The 24,398-nt window shown below is 41.9% G+C and overlaps 1 protein-coding gene and 1 long non-coding RNA gene across 18 annotated transcripts in view; both read right to left on the minus strand.

Moving 5' to 3' along the window:
- Positions 1-13,304: 13,304 nt before the first annotated feature.
- Positions 13,305-19,731, minus strand: LOC146753755 (uncharacterized). The gene is made up of 2 exons (XR_014939383.1): positions 17,561-19,731; positions 13,305-17,385 (listed from the first exon to the last, which is right to left on the minus strand). It is a non-coding gene; the product is annotated as an uncharacterized LOC146753755 (long non-coding RNA).
- A 288-nt stretch (positions 19,732-20,019) lies between these two features.
- SUSD1 (sushi domain containing 1) overlaps positions 20,020-24,398 on the minus strand; it is a 35,076-nt gene continuing 30,697 nt past the window's right edge. For 9 of the 17 annotated variants that reach the window (XR_001552183.3, XM_085528814.1, XM_085528815.1 and 6 more), the window contains 2 exons: positions 22,947-23,040; positions 20,020-20,883 (listed from right to left, as the gene is read on the minus strand). Coding sequence is in view for 11 of the 17 variants with exons in the window: in XM_085528814.1 (XP_085384940.1) it covers positions 20,754-20,883; positions 22,947-23,040 (224 nt within the window). In the remaining 6 variants the exon portion in view is untranslated. Of the gene's footprint in view, positions 20,884-21,117; positions 21,200-22,946; positions 23,041-24,398 lie in introns of those variants that run through there. The other 8 variants (XM_032441367.2, XM_085528812.1, XR_014939379.1 and 5 more) reach the window with 7 other exon arrangements.

The following is a 24,398-nucleotide window of genomic DNA, read 5'->3' on the forward strand; positions in this document are numbered from 1 at the left end:
TGGAAGGTGTCCCAGGTTATCTGGCAGTCAGTGGCAGCCAGGCCCTTTGCAAAGCAGGGGAGATGGTACCTTGCAGGACCAGTAAATGTTTCCCCACAGGCTGTCAGGGGCATGACTTTCATGGATGAGCCCAAGGGCACTGGAGGTGTATTTGAAGAACCCAGAGATGGAAGAAGACATCTATCAGCCTACTGTCTCATCCTTCATGCAGTGAACTTGAATATAGACCAAACCACAGGCTGGCTATGATACAGAAAGGAACTGATCTCGAATTCTGACAGGAGCAGTTCAAATTAAATATTTGGAAGAATTTCTTTGTGGAAAATGTGGTCAAGTATTGGAATGGGCTGCCCAAGGATGTTATGAGTTACGGAGTCTTCATCCCTGATGGTCTTTAATAGGTGTGGGGATATTGTACTAAGGGACATGGCTTAGTGCTGATACTCAGTAGGTCAGGCTGATGGCTGAGCTTCATGATCTTGATGATTCCATAAAAGCACATCAAGCTTACCCATCACTTACTTATCTTACACCTGACAGTGAGCCAGTGTTGATGAATCACTGCAACGTTTCTTCAAAGATCCACCATAAATCATACTATGACAAAGGCAGATGGGTCAAGACTAGGAAATAAAATACTTGGTGTTTACAAAAAAGAGAGAAATCTATCACAGGAAAAGCCTGAAGCCAAAATGAGGCTGGGAAACAGCTCAGGGGAAATACAGCATAACTTCTTGAAGCAGAACTACTGCTGGTTCCTAGATACCCATTTATGGCTCTCTAGACATCCATTTACAGACCCAAATGGAGATAGGAAACCACAGTATTAGGACCATAGTCCACACTAATGATCTTGGACAGCTTCAAGCACTGAACTGCCAAGCATCACTGTGACAGTGATTTCATTGTCTCTCTGTTGCTGACTGACTGCAGAAAACAGAATGGATCTACAAACCTAAGCCTGCTGCAGAGCAATTTACTTATGTGAGGTTAAGTCAGACAGCTGCAGAGGAAAGAGCAGCTTCCTGGTATTTGATCCTAGAGCCACGTGTCTGGATCCATTCTGGCATCTCATAGCAAAAGAACAAGCCAAGCTTAGCATCTTCCCTACATGCCAAAAATGTACATCTGAGAGGGTAAGGCTCTCTCCTAAAGCAGATGTTCTGTGGTAAGTGGAATTTTCCCATGGAAAACAAGATGAAAAATCAGACAGTATATCATCAAGATAACTCATGCTATCCTGCTTCAGTGGAAGGCTGAACAGGTTCAGATCACAGCAAGAAAAACAGGAACAGTAAAGCTGCCAGGAGCATAGGATGTTCTAATGTCTGTACCTAGTACCATATACTCTTTAAGGTAGATATTCTAGAGAGCACAATGCAAGAGTGCATTGCAAATCTGCTGCATAAAACTAAAAATCAACAACACCACAACCCTCTGTGGTGAGGAGTTTGTCGCCCTTGTGCCAGATTGTCAGCTTCTAGGACATCTCAACATGCTACTGCAGGCTGGGTGATGGCTCTGCTACAGCTGTTTCTTCTATGGGCGGTCTTCCATGTCCACCCTAAAGACCCTATGGATTCACCATGGTCAGCTCACCATAACAGTGGTGAGATTTCCTTTGCCAAGACCAAATAACATGGCTGAAAGAGAATCAGACCTTTGACTTTCTACATGGTTGTTTGATCTCCATTCTTTCCAGAGAGGCTGGATTTTATGAGGATTTGAATCAAGGCCAGTTATGCACGTGTCTCTAAAAAGCTTATAAGTTTGGTATCCTTCTAAGAAGTCTAAACCTTGGAATGGGTAGAAAAGTTTTCCTCTGGAAGGACAAACCGTGCCTCTTTTCTTATGCAGAAATTCTGGAAGGAGGACCATCGAACCACAATGGTCAGACCTGTTACTAAGCAGATATGGCTGCCAATGGATATGTGGAGGGCTGAACTAACATGGAGCAGGATCTTCACCCAAGGTTTGCTGGTGCTTTCTGAAGTCCATATAGAGTCGCCTTTACAGCCCACTCTTTTGCTTGCTGGCTGTACATATGCAGAAAGGAAAAAAGGGATTGTCCCCAGATCCCACATGTCCCCTGGAAGAAACATCATTCACTATGAAGAAACTTGAGTATGATTAGTCTGGAAGGACTGGTCTGTCAGTGCAGACAACCTCAACTGAGGTACCTGCCCATCTCTAATTACAACAAGATGGAAAATCAAGACTAATGGCCAAGATTTTGAAAGCAAACATCTCCTCTCAACTGCCCTCACTGTAGAGAAATCATTTTTTTGAGATGGAAGAAATGCGAAGAAGAAGAGATTAATCTGACAGAAAGAACTGGAGAGGAACAGGAGGAACTGGACTGGAAACAATTTTCTTTTAGTTATTTTAGTCCAAAAGTAGCAATGTTGTAGAGCTGAGAGCAGTTTGTAGCTAAAGCAGGAGCAGAAGTCCAAGCCAGATTACCTTGTGAATGTGCTCAAGCATCTCCTTGACCCTCACTGACTGCCTCTCACACTACAGCAGAAAGGCCAACCCCACTGAAAGCGAACAAATGAACCAACAGAAAGAAAGCTATAAAATGTCAGGGGAGCTTGGTGAAGAGCTATTTGCAAGGTACAAGAGGAAGAGCAGAAGCTGTCTAAGAGCCTCTTGAAACTAGAGAGGTTGCACTCATTTTACAGCAATACATGCCTTCTGCTGAGAGCAAGTAATAAATTCTCTCTGGCTGCAGGTGAGGTTTGCTTGCGTGGTTACCATTGTGGTGTGAAAGTGAGGAAGAGGCAGAATAGAGGAATGTACTGCATGGCTACAACCATCCAGCACAGTCAGACCCACAGAAATTTTAAATCCTGAAAGCATGTGGTTGTTGCTCTGGGAGGCTGACAGCCTCTCTGAACACTAGAAAATTCAGGTAAAACAGCACAGTTTTAAGGAGAGATGTTCAAGCTCAGACATTTTAATGTGAGTCCTTATCATCAGTCCCACCTGCACAAAACCAGTCACCAAAAGGGCAAACTCATCTCTGCATCAGCAAGACACAGAAGGAGCTGCCAGCTAAGGATGGAGGGGGAGAGGAACTGTGAATCCATTCCCCCAGGAAACAGCAAACATCTTTTCCAGTTTTAACATTCATTACAAAGACTTCTCAAATTTGTGTAAATCATGCTAATTCATATTGCCATCCTGCTGCAGTCAAACCAGGCAATCAGATGCCTGATGCCCTTCTGCACAACAGCAGCATACTGATTTTTATTTTTTTTTTAATATATATATTTTAAAAAGTAATAGCAAAGCCAGGCAAACACAAACTTCTTGTTTACTGCCCTGAACTCACTGAAATACATGTTGATATGCACTGGAAGAACTAGTTGTGTAAAAGACTTGCCTTTAGGAGGCTTGTTTCCCTACATACACTACTGCTCTGGTTGCAGTGGAAAGATCACAGAGAATCAGGGTCATAGGGGTTGGAAGGGACCTCAGGAGATCTTCCAGCCCAACCCTGCTAAAGCCTACAGAGGGCTGCACAGGAAATCATCCAGGTTGTTTTTGAATATCTCAGGAGGAGACTCTTTGGGTACCCTGCTCCAGTGCTCTGCCATTCCCACAGTGAAGTTCTTCCTTGTGTCACTAGGGAACTTCCAAATATGAGGAAGAACTCATGTAAATGTGCAGCCAGCCATGGCACAGAACAAGGACTTCATTATACCTACTTTTATCATTAGCCTAAAAGAACAACCAATAATGACTGTACCCAAAGTCTTCATGTTCTTCCAGCATAACCAAACACATCCAGAGTTTATCTGTGCTCTGAAGAGAAGAAAACAAGCTTGCTGTTTTCTTTATTTCTTCCTTAGAGCATTGTTGTTGCTACTAGGTCACTGTCATTGGTCCTAGTCACATCTTTTCCCACCTTATTTAAAGTGAACAACTGTTTATCTCCCAGCCTCAGTTTTTAGATGTTTATGAGGTTCATTCCTCTAAGCATGTCAGTATGGCAATGTAAAGGAAAGCTTGTTTGTTTTATTTCCCTTGAAGCTTACAGAAATTCTTCTCTGATCAACAGAAAAAAAATACGCCCTTTCCGCTGCCTATGATAGAGACCAGCATGTGATCAGTGCAGAAATAATCTTATCAGGCAGCCATTGTACTTTGCACAAGTTACGGCAAAGAGGGACAGCTGGGATTTATTTTTAAACTTAAAAATGATCATGAGAGAGAGAAGTGCTTTGGGAGGACTTAGTCATGGTTCACAATGATAATCTTTGTTAATGAAGTTCCAGGAAGACTTCTGTCCAGAAGCAGCAAATAATTAGGTGCAGAAAAGTTTACAAGCCCAAGGAGAACTCATTAATGAAGAAACTCACAGATTTACTGAAGGAGTCATCTTGAAAGACCTGAAAAGTGATGTTTATACCAGAGAGACAGTTAAGATGTAAGGCTGGTAGCAAACATGAGACAGGAGTTCAGCTCTCCAGCAGGCTACTGTTTGTGCTTGTGAAATACTTGTGGTCCCCATGGGTGACCCTTCTTCACACGCAAATTTAAGAGCAATAAGGCAGCCTCCTGGTTAAAGCTGTCTGTAATTAGGAAATCTCTGCAGTTGAGCAGTATCACACAGGGCTGTCCCTAGGGAGCTAAGATGTTTGTTTTGGTATGTCTAGGGCCCAAACACAATCCTTATCAGAAATCGTGTGATCCTTACAGAATCCTGTGAGTTGAAGAAATCCTTAAAGGTCATCTATTCCAACTCCCCTGCAATGAACAGGGACAACTACAGTTGGATCAGGTGATCAGAACTCAGTCCAGCCTGACCTTAAATATCTCCAAAGTCAGGGTACCCACCAGCTCCCTGGGCAACCTGTGCCTCACCACCCTTACAACATCCTTATCTTGGTCTCTCTGAATGGTATCAATCCTTCAGGCATGTCGACCACACAATGGATGATGGTGACATCCACTAACTTGCTGAGAGTGCACTCAACCCTGCTGTTGATGACACTGATGAAGAACTGCAGGCCAGCCAGTTTCACCTCTATGCCTGTCAAGATGATGGAGCAGATCCTCCTGAAGACCCTACCAAGACACATGGAAAATAAAGGTGACTGGTGGTAACCAACATGGCATCACCAAGGGGCAAGTCATGCCTGACAAACTTGGTAGTCTTTTGTGATAGTTACAACATCAGTGAATGAAGAAAGAGTAACCAATATCATATTCTGGGACTTGTGCATCATGTTTAACACTGTCCCACATGATATCCTGGTTGCCAAATCGGAGAAAAATTGGTCCATATTGGACCTCTTGCTGGATATGGAATTGGTTGGATGGTTGCACTCAGGGAGTTGCAATTAATGGCTCAGTGTCCAAGTGGAGACCACTTGGAGTGGCACTCCTCAGACATTAATGCTGGGACTGGCGTTATTTAAAATGTTTGTAGGCAACATGGACAGTAGGATTGAGTGCACCCTCAGGAATTCTGCAAATGAATGACCAAGCCAAGTGGTGCAGTTGACATGTCAGAGGGATGGGATGCTATGCAGAGGGACCTAGGCAGACTTGAGAGGTGGGCCCATGCCAACCTCATGGAGTTCAACAAGGCCGTGCACAAGGTCCTGCACCTGGGACAGTGCAATCCCAAGTACAGATACAGCTTGGGTGGAGAATGGCTTGAGAACAGCCCTAAGGACTGGAAGTGGGAATGATATGTATCAGTTCTAGGCTGCTCAATGACAGCATACAACTGTGTGCTTGCAGGTTTGCCTGCAATTAGAAGAATACTCATGGAGACAGAGTGCAAGATATAACATCTCAGTATTGTCTCTGTTTTTCGCTTTAAGGAAAACTTTTAGTCTCCCACATATCCTGGGCAATATGGCCCTGGTAGAGGACGTCAGAGAGAGGTGGCCTTCCTTTGCTCACAGCAAGGAACAGCTTTGCCTTGTCATGAAGGCACTTACTTTACCTTCCTGAAAGGACAGTAATAATAGTGCAGGCAGGGAGATGCTCCTAACCAAGGCAGTGTGAAGTTGTTAGTTGCATTTTCGGTTGAATTTCCTGTGACGACCTTCAAGAATTTTATGGCTGCAAGCAGGGCTGTGAGGCAGCAGTGCCAGCAGGAGGTTAAGGTTAGTGATTATTGCCTTTACTCCAAAATCTAAAGGAAGATTATAGAGGAAGATTTAAGTAAAAGGGACAGAAATTATCCATAAGAAGTCACAAAAAAGGAAATTCTCGTGAAGTACAAAGACAAAACAATTCACTGTGGGGAGGGCCATGCAGTAGGGAACAATGCTGAGAGAGAACTGCAGTTTCTCTCCTTGGGAGACTTCAAAATGGAATGAATAATGCCCTGATCAGTCTGACCTAGCACTAAAGCTTGCACAGATTTGCACAGGAAGCTGGACCAGACATTTCCAGCAATTTCTTTCCATTCAGACTGGACTTTATTTTCCCCGCTGAAATTCTGAATAGCTGAAATAATTCCTCTCACAAGATCTATCAGACAGCAAGATAGGCTTGTTAGGAATGCTGATTTTAAACTGGAAATGTCAGCTAGCAGCAGATTTACTTGTTTATGAGCAGGAAGAAAATTTCCCACATTTCACAAAGTTCTTGGGGCCTTTTCCATAGTGCATACAAACTCTGGTGGTCTACACATTACTGTGTCTGGAGGTCTGGCCTCTTGGAGCTCCATGTTCCCTTTTCCCCCCACCCAGCACCTCCCAGATTTCTGAAGGAGTTTCCTGGTCTCAATTGTTTGAACCTCAATGAGCACTTGCAGAGACCATGGGTAGGCAGAACCCTAGCTGTTCTGCCCTGGGCTTTGGGATGCTCTGGAATGAAGGACCTGGGTCCTGTGCATGGAGTTGAGCAGGGTCAGAAAGGCAGAAAGGGAGGAAAATCTTTCCCCCAGAAGGATGACCAGTGGATGTGCTGGCCTGATCTTGAAGATTTCTAAGCACCAGCTGGGTGATCCCCGAGCAACCCCATCTGATCTCATATCTGACCCTGCACCTATCAGGAAGTACTTGTAGGGCTCCTTACCTCTCTCCTTTTTGTTTTCCTTTGTATGTCCCCAGAGAAGAACATCATACAGACACAGAAGATATTTAAGCCTTATCTCAGGGCTGGGGTAGACTTTTATCCTTTTCAAAACCTTGTTCTTACCAGTGCTTTGTCAGATACTTGCAATGAACTACAAATTAAGAAAAAAGGCTCCACACTGCAGTGTCCTAAATTTAGGGCTGGGTTTGCTTTTGTCTGTCACTGCCATATTCAAGTGCTGTTGGTTCTCTGGTTACCTGGAAGCTTACGGGAGCAAAGAGATATACATACTGAATTCCCTCCCTACCCAAGAAGTGAGCAAAATGTTCCACAGGCTACCAATGCTGGCAGAAAGTGACTCAGGCCTGTTTCATGAAATACTGAGCAAAGTTATGCTGTGCTCCCTCACCATGCACTGGAAATTATGCTGCCATGAAGAGTCTCACCCTGCTGATGCCGCAGCAAGCAGAGTGGAAATCAAAAGGCACTCACACGGTGGCTATCTTAAGGTTTGCCCTATCTCCTCAATTAGTAAGAGCTTTCAACTTTTATAAAAGGGCATTTTTTATCCTGCTTATTAGATTTTGCTGATTTGAGTCTTATTTAGGCAAAGCAGCCCTGATACTGGGAGCAGCTTGCCTGTATTTTGTCACAAATTCTTTCTGGGGCTCTTAGCTTGTCCTAGAGCAAGGAGCTGTTTTCCAATCAGCAACCACATTTCAAGCTGCCAGGGGCATAGGCAAGTTTTCCTTTTGCAGGGTATGTTTCTCTCATCATCCTCAGCTGATATGTGGGGAGTCACTTGACTCCACAAACCACAAGGACATGACTTCAGCCAGCAAACCACCACCCCGGGGCCTTCCTCTGGTGGAAGAGAGAACAAAGGCAGCCTGACTTCAGACCAGGGGCTGCTGCCTACTATGTGGCTGGCAGCTCTCAGCTGACAAATTAATTACTGCTGCATTCCCCTATGCTCAGCTTGACCTCCTGGATATCAAATACAGAAACCTGTTTCCTGAGCTGATATTTCTGGGCCTGAAACCTGAGAACTGCTATTTCACTCTTCCTTGTTGATTGGGAGCTTTGTTATTTGGTCTGAAATAGCTGGAAGACTTCTGGTTTTGCACAAGATTTTTCTCAGCATCTGTTATTTGATAGGCTGTCCATCAGTGTTAAGCCACAGAAATAAGTCACTATTACCATTTTCCTGGAAAGAAGGGTAAAATAATCACATTTTACCATAGATGGTTTGCTTTAGGCTATGTTCCTTAAAGATGCAATCCAGTGTCAGAGTTTGGTGCTGGACACCTACTCAACTTTAATATTGCTCAAAAGTGGGCATCTGAATGGACAATGAGAAGTGTTAAAATAAGAAATCAAATCACAGCTAGTATGCTCACACCAGTGTGCATCAAGTATGCACCTGCAAGCATAGCAAGGTTTCTCAGGTGCCTCAGAAAGCATCTTCCAGAGCTGGATCACATCTTGGCTTTTGTCTAGCAATTTATATAAATAAGGCATCACATCTACAGCCAGGTCATGGACAAAAACACCACAGAAGCTGATATTAAATCCCTGGTTGTAGAATGGTGCAATGATATGTTGTGATACTGTGACTCTGTACCTAATGCACTTCCATGCCCTTGTGGAAGAGTCAAGTGTGTTTATAGTCTGTGTCTTTCAAAATACATAAAGCTCCTCAAGGATAAATTATGACCTAGAAATCACAGAATCATGGAGTCCTCAGAGTTGGAAGAGACCTTTAAAGGTCATCTAGTCCAGCTCCCCTGCAATGCATAGGGACATATACAGCTAAATCGGGTTGCCCACAGCCTGATCCACCCTTACCTTGAATGTCTCCAGGAATGGGACATCAACCACATATCTGGGCAATGATTGCACTGCCTCACCACCCTCACAGTATTTTTTTTCCTTTTATCCAACCTAATCTACCATTTTTAAACTTGAAATCATTTCCCCTTGTTCTGTCACCACAGACCCTGCTAAAGAGTCTGCCCCCCTTTTCCCTGTAGCTCCCGTTCAGACGCTGACAAGCCACTGTCAGGTCACCTCTCAGCCTTCTCTTCTCCAGGCTGAACAGCCCCAGCCCTCTCAGCCTGTCCTCATAGGAGAGGCTCTCACTCATATAGCAAATTTCATCTCAGGATGTGAATCACAGACAGAAGTTGTTTCCCCACTGACTCTAAAATAATAGTAATAGAAAACAATAAATTTGCACTCCCAAGCCTATATGTTATTAGTTAACCTTCTTTGCCAGTGTAAGATGAAGCACTAAGGAATGAGGTATAGCTGTTAAGAACACTTGCTAATTTCCATGTGTGGAGGAAACATGTTGCTGTCCCAGCCAGGCATGGTGCCACCAATGCACATCAACATCATCCTTGTCTTTTCTTTTCTAGGGGTTTCATCTCCCTGTGCACATGCAGTTCATATGACTTGCCTTTCAACCCCTCCAGCAACAAGCTGTGGCAGGAGGAAGGTTGAAAACTGAAGGAAGTAAGAAGAAGAAATGAAGAAGCAGAAACTCTGTGTGTGGGAACACAAGGAAAAGTGTACCTGCTAGTGAGATGGCCTTATACTTCATTATTTGGTTAGGCCATGTGAAATACCACTAGAGCCAGCATCACAACAGAAACAAAACGAGATCTAAAACTCAGAAGGCTTGTGCCCTGCCTTAAGATGTAAGAATGACCATCCTACTTTCAGCTGCATTGCTGTGTCTCTTGAATTGACATTTTAAATTCTTCAACTACACAGCACCTTTGGGAACAGCCTCCCAGCATTTAAGAGGATGACTCAGTGCCCTGTTTTTAAATAATCCTTTAGATGGAGTAACTTTGTAGTGAAAATTGCTCTACTTCCATTTATATATTCTTGCTATTGTTGAAGGGAGAGATTCTGCACCAGAAGGCTGTGGGCATGGCACAGCTCCCCAGGGCAGTGGGCTGCAGTGCCTGCTATGGGCAGAGCAGCCACCCAGCAGGTCAGGTTAGAGCAGGACCCATCCAACCTGGCCTGGAGCACCTCCAGGGATGGGGCACTCACAGCTTCTCTGGGCAGCCATGCCAGTGCCTCACAATAAAATATATAATAACAATATGCAAGAATTATAGCTCTATCTGTTCACTGTGAGGTTTATATATTCCCAGAGGAACCTTAAAACAAAACATTTTTCAGATAAGTATATACGCAGCTACAGCCAGGGCTGCCAACAGGAGAGCTCTCAGCTTCTCATCCTCACATGCTGAGCACCAGCTCACATCAGAAGAGCAGCAGTTTTGGCAAATATCACACAGTACATTTGAGGAAGTCCTCACAAAGCCGTTGTATGATGCTGAAGGATGGAGGGTGGGCTTGGAATGCCTGAAGGGTGCTCAGGTGGAAAGCGGCCATGCAAATAAGCTGAGCACTCCTGCAACTTCTGCTTCATAAGGTTTATCCTCACAGTCTGAGCAAGGGAGGCATAGCTGCTCCAGAATGAACTTTCTCTTTGTCTTACTCATGACACTATGTGGGAATCTCCACCCTATGCATTGCAAAACCCTGAGCCAGCACACCCTGGGGCTTGCAGCTCAAGAAGCCCACAAAGCCCTTCTCTGCTTTGCTTTGATGCAGAGTGCATGTGACAGCTGTGATCTTCAGTAACTTTGGGTATGCTGGCAGGTCACCTGATGTATGTTAGAGACTGAGACCTCTGCAATGAGATCCCCTATAAACAATATCTCCCTGCTTTTATCTTTCTTTCTCTAGAACCATTTTTTCTTGAAAGATGTCCTGGAACAGAGGATGCTCTTACAGAGAAAGAGGGCTTTTGTAAAGCAGGGTTCAGCCATGCACAGTGCAGTAGCCAAACCAGCAGGAGGCCAAGCACACCATGGCCAGCAAAGCCATACCAGACCCTTGGAGCTTTCACATTTTTACTGTGCTTTGTTTGACTCCTGCTTTCACTGTGATGGAAGGGGTGGTGTGATTCTTGGTCACGGATCAGAACTATGGGTGTTGTCAGCAGGGAGTCACATGCCTGTAGATTGCAGAGATGAGAAGTTCTGGTGCCAGGTACAACTGAATGCCAGCTGGGCTCCAAAAAGACTGTTAAAAAAACATCCACACAAACCAAATCCTCACTGGGCTTTGGTTTCACACACTGGAAAACTGGTAGTGATTCTATGTGGTGCTGGATGGACTGATGAAGGTATGATGTGTGCTCTTTGGCTCAACACTGTACAGACTGGTTGCAGTTTAAAGAGGACCCTGACTCTCTTTTCTCTCTTTTCCTGATTTCTTTTAGCTAAAACCCAACCTCTGGCTGAATGTCTGTGGGTGTATCATGTACCCTCAGCTGGTGTTATTTCTTGAATTAAGTTCCACATGATTTGTCACCCCAATTTCCAAAAACAAACTAAGGCAGAATATGAACCTTAAGGACCTGAAGGATAAGCAGCCTGGGTGCAAGGTGTGAGGGCCACCTGGAAGGATAACACTCTTCCTACAGGGATGTGTGGCAGCCAGGCTGAACAAGTGCCACAGATTGGTCTGGCTTCTCCCCAGCATGGACAAGTGAACATAGCTGGCTGTGGTAGACTACAAGAAACATGAATATTGCAAAATCAAACAAAAAGCAGAAGTGGTGCATATATTTGATGATTTTGTCTGCTTTTGCTACCTCTTGTACAAGTCATTCCCCTCCTTAGTCATCTTCTTGTGATAGGAGCTTCTTTTCCTAAGCCTCTCCTGAAGGTTTTATTTAATGGCAACTGTCCTTTGTCCTAGAACATTTCCATGTGTGACTTCACTGTGGACCGGAGATGACTGTCAGCTACAGCTTAGCACTGTTCTGCAGTTGTCAGTAAGTTCTGTTTCTCACATAAGAGGAGAAAGGAAAAATTAGATTTAAGAAAGTTGACTGAATTTGTTATTCTTACTCCTCCACAGGAACAAAGGACAGTGAGTTGCACATATGCATACAGAGCGAAACAACAAATCTTGTGAAGGAACTCAAAAATGGGTCTTAAGAGAAGCAGTCAAGAGAGCTTGAGTTGTTCAGAAGAACAGAGGAGTGAGGGGAGAACTTGGAATTCTCTATAGCTACCTGAAAGGAGGTTACAGCAAGAAGGTGTCAGTCTCATTTTCCAGGTAACAGTGACAGGACCTGAGGAAAATCTCAGGTTACAGGGGAGTTTTTACAGTGAGTATAGGGAAGAATTTCTTCAGAGGCCAGCCAGGTGTTAGAAGGGGCAGCCCAGAAAGGGTTCCCATCCCTGCAGGCAGATGCATTGATGGAGCATTGAGCAATATGGTTTGGTGATAGGAGTTGGCAGATCAGGTTAATGGTCAGACTTTATGTTCTTGATTATCTTTTCCAGCCCAGAAGACTCTATGATTGATGGGATCTGTACCATTATCATGGCACAGTGTTGACACTACCTTTGCAGAAGCAGCCTACTGGTAGCTTCTTTATGTAAGCAAACTAAAAGTTCTGTCACAAGCCTTTTGCCTCCTCCTAGGAACTATTTCAGGCATTCAGCAGAGAATACACAGTATATAATATTGTAAATAATGATTTTCATAACTGTATTTTCACCACACAAAGGTGACTAAAAATCTAGGAGTAACAGTCTGCTCCCTTAATAGCAAGCACCTTATGCAACTTCTCATTCACCAAAGTAATGTGAAAACAACCTGTATTAAACTACTGAAAACCAGATCTTTATCACAGACAGGTACGTGGCAGACACATTCTGAGCCATAAAAGACAATAATCGGAAGATAAAGAGATAGCATTGTCTAAATCCATGCTCACAGCATAAAACTGGCAATCAAACTATAGCTGTTTTAATTTAATGTTTTTACTGATTCGCTCTGTGACAGCCAGTACAGTTACTCACACTTTTTATGGTACACCATTTTAAGTTCTTCAGGAAAAAGATGCTCTATGAAGAACAGGCAATGACAGTAGGAATAGATTGACAGACGTGGGAGTAAGATGATTATCCACATTCAGGATCACAGCATATGGTTCTTCTTATCAGTGAGATGGAGATGATTAACCCTAGCCTAACAGCAGAGGAAACACTGTAAAAAGACGTCTATTGTACAAAGGTTAGGAAGAGTGTTGGGTACTGACAAGTTTATTTCCAAGCACAAAGAAGCTGTTTGAAAACAAGTGAAGAAATGCATGCAGCAGAAAACACTTAACAGTGCAGTGTTACCTACTGTCTATGTCTCTCTCCGTCTCTCTCTTTTTTTTTTCTTTTGCACAACTGACTGATTTAATTACGTTTTTAAAATAAAGCTTCAGCTTTCTTGTATTTTTAGAAACAAGACACATTTCTTCTCCATATTCTTCAAAAGTGTGAATCCATGTTCCAGTGCCTCCATCATGTGGAACAGCATAAGCAAATGAGCAAATCCTGACCACAGACATACATTCAAGTCCCACGTCAGAAGTAGCTCTCGTTTTCTAAAGCTGTATTCTTTATACTAACCTTACAGCAGAACTTATCAGTGTTGCTCTATAGAAAACTGATTTACTCAAGGAATGTGTTAAGATCTTTTCTATCTTATTCTTCTCCTTCTTAATGAAGTTCTACCACCCTGCCCAAGGGATGCCAAGAGGGAAGATACAGGATTTGGAACAGAATCTAAACAAGTTCAATAACAAAAGTCTCTCTCTGAGCCAGCCATGGTGGCCTTAGGTTTGAAGCTACAGTAGCTTCACAGCAACACCAGATCTTCTCTATGGCTGGATCTCTAATTCTGACTTAAGTAATGCCTTCCTACAGACACATATGACAGCATCTGTCTGCAAGGTAGCTCTTTTGCAGCCTGAAGATGGAATTGAGAGGTTCTGCCATTTACTTTATGTCCCCCTTGTTGTCCCTTGATTAAAAAAACCTGTTGGTGAAGGTGAAACATCCTGCCAGACAGGCTGGAAAGACTAACAGTACTGAGCCACAGTCTGTTAGGGATGCTGTGGAGAAATGCAAAGCCTGGGGATAGCAGAACTGATTTTGTAAAATGTATTCTTATATGCAATGACCAAACACCCTGTAGGAAGCCACAGTGAATGCAGACCAAAGTCTTCCAGCACACGATGACAGGAAAGTGGCCATTCCTTTTGAGAAGGTGCTCCTAAGCAGCGTGGAACAACTTGCTTTTTCACTGTACTTATAAAATACAAACTACATTTTTTCTTAGATCAATCATTCATAGTGAAGAAACAGCTAAAAGTTTTATTGGTAACAGATTGCAAGGATTCCTGTGAGATGAGGATAACAAGCACTGTTGTATTTCCCTGTGACTTCCCTGCCTCACAGGGAGTTCCAAAGTGTGTCACACACTTGTTTTGCCTTGATTTGAAACATGAGAAGAACACAGTGAAACAGAAAATGTTACAGCAAATGCATTTCAACTTCTGGTCTCTCCTTCTGCCCCGAAGATCTGTTGAATACAATGTATTTCCAAGCTTCCTAGGGCTTCAATTGAAGAAAATCCCTCTTTCCAACAGAACAGCCATTATCCCCTCCTCAAAACAAACGGGAAAAGATGTTATTGTATGTTCCCACAGCACTCTGACTCCACTGGGAAAAAGACAAAGAGAAATAAATGTAGAACATAAAAGAAAATGAATGCAAGATAAAATGGTAACAGAGTGAAAGTTACAGAACAGTGTGTTTGCTTGTGGATATCAAAGACAAGAAAAGGCATATATTCTTTTTTAAAGCTCATTTTATTTGGAAAAGCAAGGACTGATTATAGTGATTTGCTCCTTGAGATGGCTGAAAAGAAACATGCTGCTTCTGCAGTTTCAAGACCTGTAATCTGTAGCCTGTGATTTCCTAACAGCCACTAGACAGATTTCTACAGCTGCAACAGGAACCTACTCTGAAAAAGTCTGATACCCAGTTTACTAATTTCTCATGAAAAACAGCTCAATTTTGCTTGATCTGCATAACAGGAGAATTAAGAGTAAGCTGAAAAAGCAATCATGCACTGAAGCTAACAAGGGCCTCTAAGCAGTGCCTCTAGTATGGAGCCTCTGAGATGGTGCCTGCCAATCCAGAGCCTTTCCTGGAAAGACAAGAGCTGAGTGTGGGTGAAGAGAAGGGTTTTAGAAGTCACCTTTGTCTGTCAGAGTGTGAGACACAACAACACTGTTAACCTAACGAATCTAATCACACCTTGCTTTACAATGAAAATGTTCAACACAGTGTAACTGCATACACCTGTCTGCTTCCTCTGCTCCTGTGAATGCCAAAATATTTGGCTTGCAAATGTTGTACATACCATATTTCCTGAAGGGTTGCTTTTAAATGAGCACATCTTCTAGCATAAAGAGAAAAAACATACTGGGCAGTAAAAGGCTTCCATTGCTTTTTGCAAGAAAAAGACAAAGACAATTGACTGTGCAATGGATTCGCTCATGTTGCACAGCTTCCAAGTATATAGGCAGAGCATTCTCAGCATCATTTACTTATGTGGATTCTTTGGTATCTAACGAGAACAAAGGCTCCTGCCCTTCTAAATTGCCTTTTCACTGAACTCACAATGTGACTATTTTGTGATTCTTGTCACTCTTGAATTTCTCTATAGGCAAAGACATTATTATGGGAGGAAACAGACTGAGATTTATTGTACTAGATTTGGGGTTTTTTAGGAAAGAAAAAAATAACAAAAACAAAAACAAAAACTTTAAAACTGCAGAGGGCCAGTGTTGCAAAATAAAGTCTCCTTTTTAGTATCTGTTTCCACACACAGTACCTAACCACTTCCAACTGTTTCTAGGTGGCCACTATTCCTGCAGAGGAGGGGCCTGACTGCAGAGACTGTACTCATTCAGAAAGGGCACTTTACAATACAACTAACTACAGGAAGACATACAAGGAAGTATCTGGGAATGGAAATTCCATGTACCAAATAAAAAGTCTAAAGGCAAAAAGTATTTCACTGTTACAGTGATTTACTGTTATCTGCTGGCACATGTTTATGGATAAATGCAATACCATTCAACATCTAATTGGGATTCAATTGGACCATTTCTCATATTAAAGTAGCATTGCTGCCTGTTGATGGGTTTTCTACCATGTGTTCTAGCTTCATCATCCTTTTGACTATGAAATCACAGTCATACAATCCTTTTTAAATACGTGAACTCTGGCTTTTGCTTTGGTGGAGAACCTAAATATTAAGTCATACTGTTGTACAAGTACTTGTACCTTATCAAAGATGGCATGGCTTATTATAGAAAAATGCTCAAAGTCTATGTATGAAAATATGTTCATACAGCCTGGACTGATGGAAAGATATCAGTCAATCCTGCCTAACAATTACTGTCAGGGATGTGGGATGAAAAAAATTAATTCCCAGAAAACCTACCAGAAAGTAGGTAAGTACACACCATTGCTCTATATTTAGAAAGAACTGAGCTAAAAGAAACTGTGAGAATATGGATTACTCCATGATTTCAAGGGAATTTCATAAAAATGGGGGAAAGAAAGTTGAATTTATCAGAATATCTGGATGTACGACCAATTAGCACTTGCTTTATTGCAATAAAAAAGTGAATAACTGGCAGATTAAAGCCATGAAGAATAAAGGTAGTGAGGTACTACTTAAAAGAACTAGATAAAGCCCAGTTTCATTTAGCACAGCACTTGTATCACCATTCCAAAACATGCAGCATCATCTCCTAAATATCATTTTATTCCTTTGCCAGCAAATGTTTGCAAAAAGGCAGAACTACTACTGAGCTGTTATGTCCCTGACAGGAATCTATAACTGCTGCTCATTTGGCATTTCTTGTTCACCAGGCTCAGGTTTTGTGAGCCCAGATCAATATTCCAGGTGATGGGAAAGGATTGGCCAATTTCACATGTGGAAATATGATATCCAAAGTGATTCAGAAGTCACAGGATGGCAAACCAAAGCAGAACTTCCTAGCATCTTCCTCAGCCAACAGCCAAACTGAATAGATCATTTCACACAGTTAAAATGGAAAGCTGAGAACTGGCTTACACTACTTTTACTTTGTTGGTGTGAGACTGAAACAGAACTTTCCCACCTATGATGTGAAATTCAGATAGTGCTTTTTGGTAACTCTAAAGTAAAATGAGTGAAACAGTGAAAAACTGTACATGCATATATATACACAGTATACACATATATATAGCTTTTCACAGGAGGTCATCAAATAAAAGAGAGCAATGAGTATAAAACACTACAACTGAAAAACACCAACTGTGCTTCCTCAAAGTGCTGAAATACCATTAAGGTCACTCTTCCCTGTTCAGCTGCAGGAATCCAAGAACAAGAGTAGTATTTCTGGAAAAACAGACATAAAGGTTGAGGTGTGGAGAAGAAATAAGAAAGAACTTCAGAGCAAGTCCTCCTTTCTGCAACAATAAAGCTGACAGTTTTGTTAACCTCAAAATGGAAATAGCTTTGTAACGGTAATGCCACAAGTACTGTCATGACCATCTGCCTCCTCAGACCTCACCTCTGGCAGAGCCACAATGAACAAGCATTTGCATGTCCACAAAGCCACTTTTCCTGCTGCCTGGAACTGCAGTTGTGGAGCTGATTTTGCGATGCTGGCATCTGTTCCTTTCCACTACAGCTCTGCACTGAGATCACCAGCTAATTTCATGGAGCCCTCAGGACGTCATCTTAAAAGCAATGCAACTGTCGGTTTCTTCTGTGTCCTGTTGCAGAGACTTTCACAATTTCCTAGCAATGCTATCACTAGAACAGCAATGCTTTCATCTGAACTGATGACCATTGGTCTGTCAGCGCATGCTGGACTCCAGCTGAATTCTGCTGAAGGTGATGCAGTTCCAGGGAACAGTGGAAGACCTACGGTATGAGAACAGCAACTGAAAACAGCTACATCTGAAGTCACATGCAGATATAACAAGCATACTGCCTCATGCGCCTGACCCTGTAGATACATAGAGAAGATATTTGCATGCTGACTTCTAGGTCTCCTGAAAATTTCTTTCAATCTAAACTTACTTTATAAGGAGCACAAATGATTATTTAAGAAGTTACATTTAATATCCATTTCCTAAAATACAACCAAGACTGACAATACTGAAACACACAATCAAAAATGCCTGTTTGGCTTGTTGATTATATCTATCATGTCCAGGATAAAGAAATCCCAATCAAAATACTGAAATAAATACAAAATAAAGGCAAATCCTCCCCTGATGGAAATCTCAGAGAAGTGGCCTAAAATAGCAGTGCTCTTAAACCAGATTCCTTGTATTGTGCAAACATGCTTTTGTAACAGATGGACAGGATAATTTCATATCATCTTTTCTGTCCAGACCATTAATAGCTGTTCAGAGTAGAACTTTCAAGAATCTGCTTCTAAGCACTGTCTAAACCTTTTTCCTGTTCCTGAAATACACTAAAAAGCACTGGAAAATGTTGGTAGCAACAGAGATTCTAACAAGAGAAGTGTTAACATTTGCAAAATGATCTAAAGAGGGCAATGCTAAATTGTTTTTTCTCTATGATTTCGACATTAAATTGGAACAGATGAACGTGGAAAAAAAAGATATGTACACAACAGATGAAGACAGGCTCACAGCCAGAGGTAGGTCTGCCAAGTGACAAAGGAGGAAGAAAGAAGGAATCTTGCAGGACCATAGCTGCTTTGGATAACTAGTTGGCAGGGACTCCCGCCTCACTGCTTCTCCCTGATCAGCCCACTCCTGGGTTTTACATGTGCTGCACCACTCCACTGTGCAGAGAAGTTCATATGAGTCATTATGTAATTGACAGCAGAACTGAGGATGTTTAGTAAGAAAGACTTGCTCTGAAAAAGTTTACATTATGAAAAGACAACCTCTGCTGAAAAGAGGCCCACAGAGAAGGGATGAGTTACTCAGACTTATACAGAGATTTCAAACTTTCCAGCCACCAATGAGATGAGACTTCATGCTCCTGGTCCAGTGTAACATAATGCAACTGCAGCACAGGTGCAGGAAGTTTTTTCTTGCAGACGATGGCATGTCTCTTAATTATTTCCTGACTCTCCAGTTCTCTCTTAGTCAGAAACAGCTGCTCATGAACTCCAAGAGGACATGGACAGGAAGAAAATGAACCACAACAGGGTGGTGCAGTTCGTACAGCTACACCAAACCATGGCCATCTATGCCACTGAGAAATGGAATTAAGAACAGAATGTGTGAGAATGAATTCCAGAGGAGAAACTGCAAAATTAAGTAACAGTAAACCAACAAGAATAGTTCAGTTATTCTTTCTTAATCAGTGAAGGAAAATGCTACCAACGCACAATCACTAATGTAGACAAAGGCATTTTTACTCTGCTGCCAACTATTGAAGTCTTACTAATGTCATGAGCAGATGTGGGAATCAGTGGAAAAACATTGTGGGTAACAGATGCAATATCTGAGCATTGCTATTACCCAGACTTCAAAATAAAATAAAAATTCATAAAATCAAATTTAAAAATAAGATAACCCTTGCTGCATGCAATTTGACTGTAACCCCCCTCTGCTTTACCAACTATGAAAGCCTGCTGTTACACTTTAAAATATCCTTTTTGAACACTAGAAAGAAAGAGAATTACATAACTCAGAGAGACAGCATGTCTGAAATAAAAAAGTCAACTGGAATCAGAAACATTTAGAATTCCAGAAAGGGCTATCATATATTTGAAACGTGAAATACAAAACATAGCTTGGAAAAGAAACAAAATGGCTGAAAACCAAAACACACTTTCTTCTTTATTTCACTAGTTAACAGTATGACTTTGCTAACATATTTCAAAGCAGCTTCTGAGCAGGAGTGGAAATAAGGTCAGGCACTTGATTCTTGCTTACAGAGGGGAAAATATTAGCTCTGAGTATGTTGTAAGAAATTACTGAACTCCATTTTACTACCTGACATTAACCTGATGTTACATATAGACCACAAGACAGACAATAATTTTAAAGTTTTTATTCTGTTGCAAATATAAAAAAGAGATTAGAAAACTAAAACTGTGTTGAAGACAGGTAGCTCTTACTTTAGAACAGTTTCACATGCCGCTAAACCTATTCTTTCTATTTGCAATTATTGCTAATTGCTAAGAACAATGATTGCAATATCTCTGGAACACACCATGTGATGACACTATTTCAAGTGACAATTTCATAACTAAAAGCTCTGTACTTGTTATTGGAGTTGCATTATCTGTAAGTAACTGATAAAAATCTACCTTTTTACTGGGTAAAACTTTTTACTTTTTACGTTATAGGCACTTTCTCTGTCATCAGGGTTGATCTGCATTTTCTCTCATAGTAGGTCAGTTAGTATTCCGTCTGGCACTGAAAGTAGCAGTTGATCTTCAGATAGTCTCAATTGGATCGGGGGACTATTTGTGTAATCAGGTATAATAAACACACTGACTTCCAGGCACCCATGTAGCTGGAATAGCTAAATGTGTGGCCAAACACATGATATGCATGCTAATGTCTCTGATGCAACGCATCTGTGATGGGAGGTTCTTTATACACCACACTGTCTAAAAACAAGAGGATACAATAAATAACTCAATAACAAACACATTTCAAATGTCAGTGCTGTAGTGCAGATGTGCCTTACAGATACATCCTGACAGCTGTTGGCTTTGGTAAGGAGACTGTATTTTCTCTATGCTGACTTCAATGGATACCACATTAGAGAAGAGAGACATTTTCAGTCTCCAGTAATGACGAGGCTCGTGCCGTGTCCATGGTAGCAGATAAACGTACACCCTCGCAGGCTAAAGCAGCAGGTGGGGAGTGCACTGTCCTGTAGAGATAAGAGCTGAAGAAAGAGAAGAAATTTCAGTCAAAAAACCAAAACAACCAACAAACTGTCAAAATCATTGAAGACCGAAGCACAGATATGACAGCCAGTGTCTCGCTCATACTGATGAGGTAAAAGACAGTTTGTAAGATGTTTTTTATTTTAAGACCTGAGATGCTAGTATAAATTCTAAACATTAGGCCTAGCAAGTTATATAAGAAGGAAACACTTCCGTTGCATTAGATGCCTGACCTGGGTGAATCCTGATAATGACAACACTCAGGCCCAATGCAAATTGTCACAAAGCTGGAGTTTTAACACTGTTGTTTTACATCTGAAAGGGAAGGAAGGAAGGAAGGAAATGAATGAAGAAAGTTGAATGTATGACAAGGTTCTTAGTAATAACAACTATTGACTAATACACTTTTTTTAATGAAAAAATATTATTAGTTTAAATGGCATACAGGAGCCAGACTGTACAGTGTTTATCCAGTGCCAGGCAAACCCACAGGGGGACAGTCAGCAACCATAACAGTAGGAGTTCAGAACCTGTGCCAATGGGGTAACATAACTCCTGAGGCATCAGACATGACAAGTCAGAGAATGCTTGAATACCATGGATCTTTGTGACAGATATCAAAGCAAATTCAATCTTACAAGGATCCCAAGAAATAATCTGAGGCCAGCCACCTGACCTCATTGGCAAGACCAGCTGTAGCTGCATCATTCCTGAAAAGTAATTGTTTAATCTGCTCTTACAGACCATAATTGTTTAGTCTGCTCTTAGAGACTACACAGAAGCCAGTTTCACAGCATTCACAGCAGTTTACTCTGGCAGTTCTCTCCCTCATCATTCTGAGGTACACAGGAGTATGCATGGGCATCATGAGCAGGAGGAGTACGTTAGTCATCCCATAATTGCTTTTTGAGTGTTTGTAGCAGCCTATTATTTAAACACCTCACTCTAACATTGATGCTAACTGACTGGAAAGAATTTCAGAAAGTCCTTATATCCCTTTGTCACATTTTTGTCTCTGAAGCAAATGAAGAGCCTCTCAGACCGTGACAGATCAGGGATGTGCTTCACACTGCAGTAAGCCCTCTGCCAGGACCCCCTAGTTTAGATAAAAGTACAGCTATTTTTAGACGGTTCTGACTTGAATGTCAGAGCTTGACCTTGAATATGTCCTTCAAGAAACAAAACCAGCCTAGACCACGTGCTTTCCACCGAATCCCAGTGTCAACATAAATCTGAGATTGCTTTCTCACTTAATTACTTAAAGAAGTGAGAAGCTGTGGAACCCTTATTTTGGAATTCAGATGGAAAGACCTGATTTGAAATGTAGACATCTACAAATAATCCAAATAATCCCACTGTAGAATGAATATCTCCTCTGTTTCCGAAATAACAAATTGCCAACATATAGGCTCCTGTCTGTGCAAGGACAGAATATTCTTAAATGCATTTTGTAGACAGGAGATTTTACACGTACCTAGACACACAACATTGATGAAAGGCACATGTTTATTTTAGTTTTGAAAAGAGGATGGATACAGTGTCATTGTCCCTGTATGAAGGATCACAAAATACACAAGAATCAACTTCTTAAAGATTTCAATAATTGCTGGCCTTAGCTAAATATCAACCACCACTGATCTTTCCAGGCACTTTGAATGAAGTTGGCAAGGTTAGAAAATGGCTTCCTAAATCAGAAACATACAGCAACACTTCCATTGGTAATGAGTTCACTCTTAGAGCAGCACACCCCAAAATCTTTACTAACCATAAAACCAAAACATATCTGAATGAAATTCCTCATGCTATTCAGTTTCTGAATCCTCCTTTTAATTAAGATGAGCCTGATACTTTTCAGATGCTTCCCCAGTGGCTGGAAAGATATACACAACATTCATCCAAGCAGTGGTAAAACTAAGTGGCCAGTGAGATAATTCTTGATAAAGTTTATCAACCACCCAAGAGGCCTTAATCAAGCAGACTGGCAATAGAGACTAACTGAAAAGCAAAACAAGTAAACTTTGTGCAGGATGACTGGTAAGGTGGAGATACAAACAATACGTACCGTGCTGCTGAGAATGACAAGAACAGTATAAGGCAGACAGCAGCAACCGACCCTAATACAGCAGCAGTCATGTACACAAGGGTGGGTGATGAATCTGAAAGAGAAATACCAGATCAAATGAACCAAGATCAAATAGTGTAGCTTCAGTCTGGTGATGGACCACCCGAGTCTGCTCAAAGCTGAAGTACTCCAGCAAAACTCCTGTGCTGGACTTGCTGCTCCACCAAGCAGCCCTAGAGCTGACCATTCAGTAGCTACAAGGCTGAGGAGGAAGACTAACAGACATAGTTCCCAAAAATTATTATCTTTCTCCACTCCCCAGTTTCATGAACAACTCGATCAACATTGTATGCCAAGGTTGTCTCTTGTGCCAAACAGTTCTAATGCTTTATTAAGTGGCTTTATGCATCTTTTTCATAATTACTGCAATTCAGGCATAATTTGCCTTTCCCATCCTATTTTCTTTCCAGGACAATGGTAACCTTACCCAAGTCCATCATATCAGTAGCCGCCAACAGACAGAATAAAAGGCTTATAGTGATTTACATTCAAAAACGGAATTACTAAGAACTACCTGTGAAGGTACCCTGACAAAAGAGAAACTAAACTGTCACCTGCTAGCCTACTGTGAGTCTGGAAAAATAGAAAACAAAGATTTTCAGACAGAGACAGGGAGGTAATTGTCCCCCTGTACTCGGCACTGGTGCAGCCGCACCTTGAGTACTGTGTTCAGTTTTGGGTCCCTCACTGCAAGAAAGACACTGAGGCCCTGGAACGTGTTCAGAGGAGGGCTACGAAGCTGGTGAGGGGTCTGGAGCACAGGCCTTACAAGGAGCGGCTGAGGGAGCTGGGAATGTTCAACCTGGAGAAGAGGAGGCTCAGGGGACACCTTATTGCTCTCTATAACTTCCTGAAGGGAGGTTGTAGTGAGCTGGGGGTTGGCCTCTTCTCTCATGTAATCAGTGATAGAACTAGAGAAAATGGTTTTAAGCTGTGCCAGGGGAGATTCAGGCTGGACATTAGGAAGTATTACTTCTCGGAAAGGGTAGTCAGGCATTGGAATGCACTGCCCAGGGAGGAGGTGGAGTCATCAACCATGGGAGTGTTCAAGAAACGTTTGGATGTTGTGTTGAGGAATATGATTTAGCTGGGAAGTATTGGTAATGGTTGGACTAGATGATCTTCTAGGTCTTTTCCAACCTTGATAATTCTGTGATAATTCTGTGAGAGACCCTGCAAGGAACACGTGTTTAATCCACACGAACTTTCAGTTTTGGTACAGATAGTATCTATCTTTACTTCACTGTGATGTCAATTTCCATATGTTAATTACACAGAACAGACATTAGCCTTCCATGAAAATGAAATAAATGTTTTCCCTACACATGGTAGAGCCTGTTTTGTGAAACAACTCAAGATCTGCTGTATTCAGACAACTATTTGTAACTGAAG

The sequence above is a fragment of the Coturnix japonica genome, chromosome Z, assembly GCF_054131305.1.
Source record: "Coturnix japonica strain WE chromosome Z, WE-NBRP24, whole genome shotgun sequence".
NCBI classification, from domain to species: Eukaryota; Metazoa; Chordata; class Aves; order Galliformes; family Phasianidae; genus Coturnix; species Coturnix japonica.